General features: G+C 33.3%; 1 protein-coding gene across 1 annotated transcript in view; it reads left to right on the top strand.

Annotated features, from left to right (window-relative positions):
• Positions 1-4,021: 4,021 nt before the first annotated feature.
• The window catches only part of LOC116852022, an 18,410-nt gene continuing 17,744 nt past the window's right edge, over positions 4,022-4,687 (top strand). Inside the window, exon 1 of the mRNA XM_032831982.1 lies at positions 4,022-4,226. Within this exon, the coding sequence (XP_032687873.1) occupies positions 4,083-4,226 (144 nt within the window). The 5' untranslated portion in view covers positions 4,022-4,082. The remainder of the gene's footprint in view (positions 4,227-4,687) is intronic.

Here is a 4,687-nt window from a genome sequence, read left to right as displayed (position 1 = left end):
ACTCGTAATTTAATTCGCCAGGGAAACTTTGAACTCGTTGGATAAAAGTCGTTGACTCGTTGATTTAACAGTTTTTTGTTTGAAACAACAACCGCGCAAACGCAATCGGCCTTCTTCATCGTCGCGGGTTTCCGCGTCTCATTATAGAGTATGCATTCGTGAAGTACATACCTCGAACTGCGAACAGAAATGGCGTTTGATCGATTTTACTGTTGTATAACTTATGGAAACCGGTGAACTAGAGGAGCTTGTTTGAATCTTCGAGAACAAAGAGCGATTTTCAAATTTAACATTCCAGTGCCGCGTTAAAACACAAAAATAATCCGTCTTAATATGCTTTGCTGTGGACAGTAAGATTGTCTGTAATTTTTTAGATGAATTTGTGAACTTTTTTTGACAGTAGCAAAATTCTTCTCTTGGACAGGATTACAAATTACTATTCTGCTACCATGTGTCGCTTAGGAAGTAGTTTAAACACATTTTTTATAATAAAGTTAGAAGCATATCAAGTGGTCACTATCGCAAGCCACTACTTACGAATTTGCGAAGTAATCGGTTTTGAGAGGAGCCGAGGTGATAGTATAAAAAGATATGTTTTATCAATTATATTTTTTACAATATCAACTGATTGTCTCGATAAAAATATATTTGGACTTACATTTTATTTATTTTATATGATCAAGGCAAGTGCTACATTGATTTCAACCTTGAAATGAATTAAAAGTTTTTCGAAATATTAGATACTTCATCACCGTAGCTTAACAGCATTCATTTTGCCTAAAGTTAAATATTTTATTTGTTGAAACATGAAAGATATTAACAAACTAATTTTGTCTTTGAAATGTATTAGCACCAAATTAAAATTACATTAAAAATTTTTTTCTTCCACGCTATACATTTTACTAGAAGATCAGTTGGATACAGTTGCAGGGATACAAGCTATCCCTATATCTCTCTACTATTTTTTATATATATACAGGGTGTTTTTTTTAACTTGAGACTGCTAAATATCTCGAAAAATAAGCATTGTACGACAAAAATGTCCCAAATAAACCCTCAATAGTTTGGAGGGCGCAATTCAATCCCATAAAAGTTATCCACCTCCCGCCCTGGGAATGGGGTGGGGGGTAACTTTGAAATCTTAAATGGGAACCCCTACTTTTTATTACAGATTCGGATTCTACATCCAAAAACACGTAACTTTTGTCTGAACTTTTTTTTTCTATTTCTGATAGATGGCGCTGCATTCGACGAAAATTGGATAACCTTCGTTTTCTTCAAAGAAAATCCCCTATAATAACGCTACGTCAAAGAAAAGTAACTTTTGTCGGAAACATGTTTTTTCGAATTATCGTAAATATCTACGATAATTTTTTATCCATTTAACACTAAATTTTGAAAGATCGTGAGTGGACCATTTAGAAATGACCACGTCGAAATGATGACTAAAACCTCTTTGAACATCATCATTTGTATAACATTTGTAAAGGTCAAGGCCATTAGAGATTGTAACTTTTATTTTCATTTTTTAGATAAAACGGATAAAAAATTATCGTAGATATTTACGATGATTCGAAAAAACATGTTTTCGACAAAAGTTACTTTTCTTCGACGTAGCGTCATTATAGGGGATTCCCTTTGAAGAAAACGAAGGTTACCCAATTTTCGCCGAATGCAGCGCCATCTATTAGAAATAGAAAAAAAAAGTTCAGACAAAAGTTACGTGTTTCTGGATGTAGAATCCAAATCTGTAATAAAAAGTAGAGGTTCCCATTTAAGATTTCAAAGTTACCCCCCACCCCATCCCCAGGGCGGGAGGTGGATAACTTTTATGGGATTGAATTGCGCCCTCGAAACTATTGAGGGTTTATTTGGGACATTTTTGTCGTACAATGCTTATTTTTCGAGATATTTAGCAGATTCAAGTTAAAAAAAACACCCTGTATATATATAAAAAATAGTAGAGAGATATAGGGATAGCTTGTATCCCTGCAACTGTATCCAACTGATCTTCTAGTAAAATGTATAGCGTGGAAGAAAAAAATTTTTAATGTAATTTTAATTTGGTGCTAATACATTTCAAAGACAAAATTAGTTTGTTAATATCTTTCATGTTTCAACAAATAAAATATTTAACTTTAGGCAAAATGAATGCTGTTAAGCTACGGTGATGAAGTATCTAATATTTCGAAAAACTTTTAATTCATTTCAAGGTTGAAATCAATGTAGCACTTGCCTTGATCATATAAAATAAATAAAATGTAAGTCCAAATATATTTTTATCGAGACAATCAGTTGATATTGTAAAAAATATAATTGATAAAACATATCTTTTTATACTATCACCTCGGCTCCTCTCAAAACCGATTACTTCGCAAATTCGTAAGTAGTGGCTTGCGATAGTGACCACTTGATATGCTTCTAACTTTATTATAAAAAATGTGTTTAAACTACTTCCTAAGCGACACATGGTAGCAGAATAGTAATTTGTAATCCTGTCCAAGAGAAGAATTTTGCTACTGTCAAAAAAAGTTCACAAATTCATCTAAAAAATTACAGACAATCTTACTGTCCACAGCAAAGCATATTAAGACGGATTATTTTTGTGTTTTAACGCGGCACTGGAATGTTAAATTTGAAAATCGCTCTTTGTTCTCAAAGATTCAAACAAGCTCCTCTAGTTCACCGGTTTCCATAAGTTATACAACAGTAAAATCGATCAAACGCCATTTCTGTTCGCAGTTCGAGGTATGTACTTCACGAATGCATACTCTATAATGAGACGCGGAAACCCGCGACGATGAAGAAGGCCGATTGCGTTTGCGCGGTTGTTGTTTCAAACAAAAAACTGTTAAATCAACGAGTCAACGACTTTTATCCAACGAGTTCAAAGTTTCCCTGGCGAATTAAATTACGAGTGTTCCGAGTTTCATCGCGATAGTGATAATTCATTACCGCCTTTCGCGTTTCTATCATAATGTGTCATTAGATATTTCGCGGTTAAAGAGAAATCCGCGCACCAAAAGGGAAGTTGCAAAAATATTCGATAAGGGCTGATCAAAGAAAATGCGAAAGAGAAGAATACGCGACATTTTTCGAACGTTCTCACGGTCAGATGCGTCCCGATGCTCACGAAAAGATGAATTGTATCAAGTTTCAGCACTTTGGTCTCAATCGAATTCTTTTGCTCATAATTGACTTATAGCCTTACCAATGATTAAGACTCATTCCATTTCAAATAATCCTTGTTACAGCTATCACGACGAGTTTCATTATATTTCAGATACGCCGATACTCTTCGTCGTTAATATCTTACGTAAAGTAACGATGAAATGAATATAACGTCAGAGTTTCTATTAGAGAAAATAGTTAAAGCGTCATTCTAGAACAATTTATTTCGTGAAAACTGCCAACACTTCACAAGAAACGTAACAGATACGTTTGAAATGTTTGAAATGTCAGAAATATTTGAAAGTATTCGTATTTTAACGTTTTCTACGTTATTACAATTTTGAGAGTGACATTTATTAACGAATATTAAAAATGCGTAAGCAACGCGCATTATATTTTACATTTTATATAAAGTGTTCCCCACGTCATAACACACGATAAAACACATTCGACGGAGCAACGTCCTTTTCAACACGAACGAACATGTGCACTTGACGAATGTACACACCATACTGCGGCACGCGAGACGACGAAGCTGAAAAAGGGCGACTACGCTTGCGCGGTCTTCGATCCAAAAATTACTACATGGTTGTCAGGCTAAAGAAAATAAACATCCGTTAAATTTCATTCGGTGCGAAAGCAATTGCTTAACTGCCGACTCTTATCCTATTAAAGTTATATTGCGAGAGTACTCGACTCACAAAGTTCTTATGTTTCTTTACACTGCATTCACGCATATTTAGATAGTTTTCGTGGAATAAATGTTTAGAAAGAAAAGATAAAACTAAGAAGAAATTAAAGAAAAACGTTAGAAAAAAGTGCCTATTTTATGGGTGGATCATTACGAAAGGCCAAGCAAACTGTTTCTACTCCTCTACGGTTAAACGCGCCTCAACTCTCGCGAAGAGATAATGAATGCCGATTTGTATCAGCGTATTAGTGCCACTCGTTCTCTTCTACTCATGGTTGGTTTATGGCCTTATTATCAATCAAAGTTCACTCAAATTCAACGACTGTTAATCTTTAGTATTTTATCGAGCTTTATTGCATTTCAGGTATGTAAATATTTCTCGTTATAAATCTTTAAAGTTATTACATTAAAAAATAGTTACGTAAAAGATTATGTCAAAAATATACGGCGAATTGAAAAAATTCCAATAAATCTGTTATCATGTAGGATCATACAAAATTATGGCCAAAATTCCTATATATTTATTTAAAAAATATTTGACTTGTTACCATAAAATTATTGTAATTGTCCGAATATATTTTTTATATGGTATATATATATGGTATAAAATTAAAGATATTAGAAAATTGAAAATATTAATTAGAGGAGATTTGTACCTTATTGTACACAATCATATAACAATTTTCTTTCATTAATAACTAAAAATGTACGCAGTAGATATCTATTTGTAAAAAGATAAAGAATTTTTTTTCCGTTTAACCTAATGTAAAAATACATAACAGCAGACGAGGCACAGTGGGGACAAAGAAATTTACTGTTAAAAAA

The sequence above is a fragment of the Odontomachus brunneus genome, unplaced genomic scaffold, assembly GCF_010583005.1.
Source record: "Odontomachus brunneus isolate Ranch 3 - 2012 unplaced genomic scaffold, Obru_v1 Obru_scaffold_199, whole genome shotgun sequence".
Classification (NCBI taxonomy): Eukaryota; Metazoa; Arthropoda; class Insecta; order Hymenoptera; family Formicidae; genus Odontomachus; species Odontomachus brunneus.
This window is presented reverse-complemented; position numbering and strand designations above follow the sequence as displayed.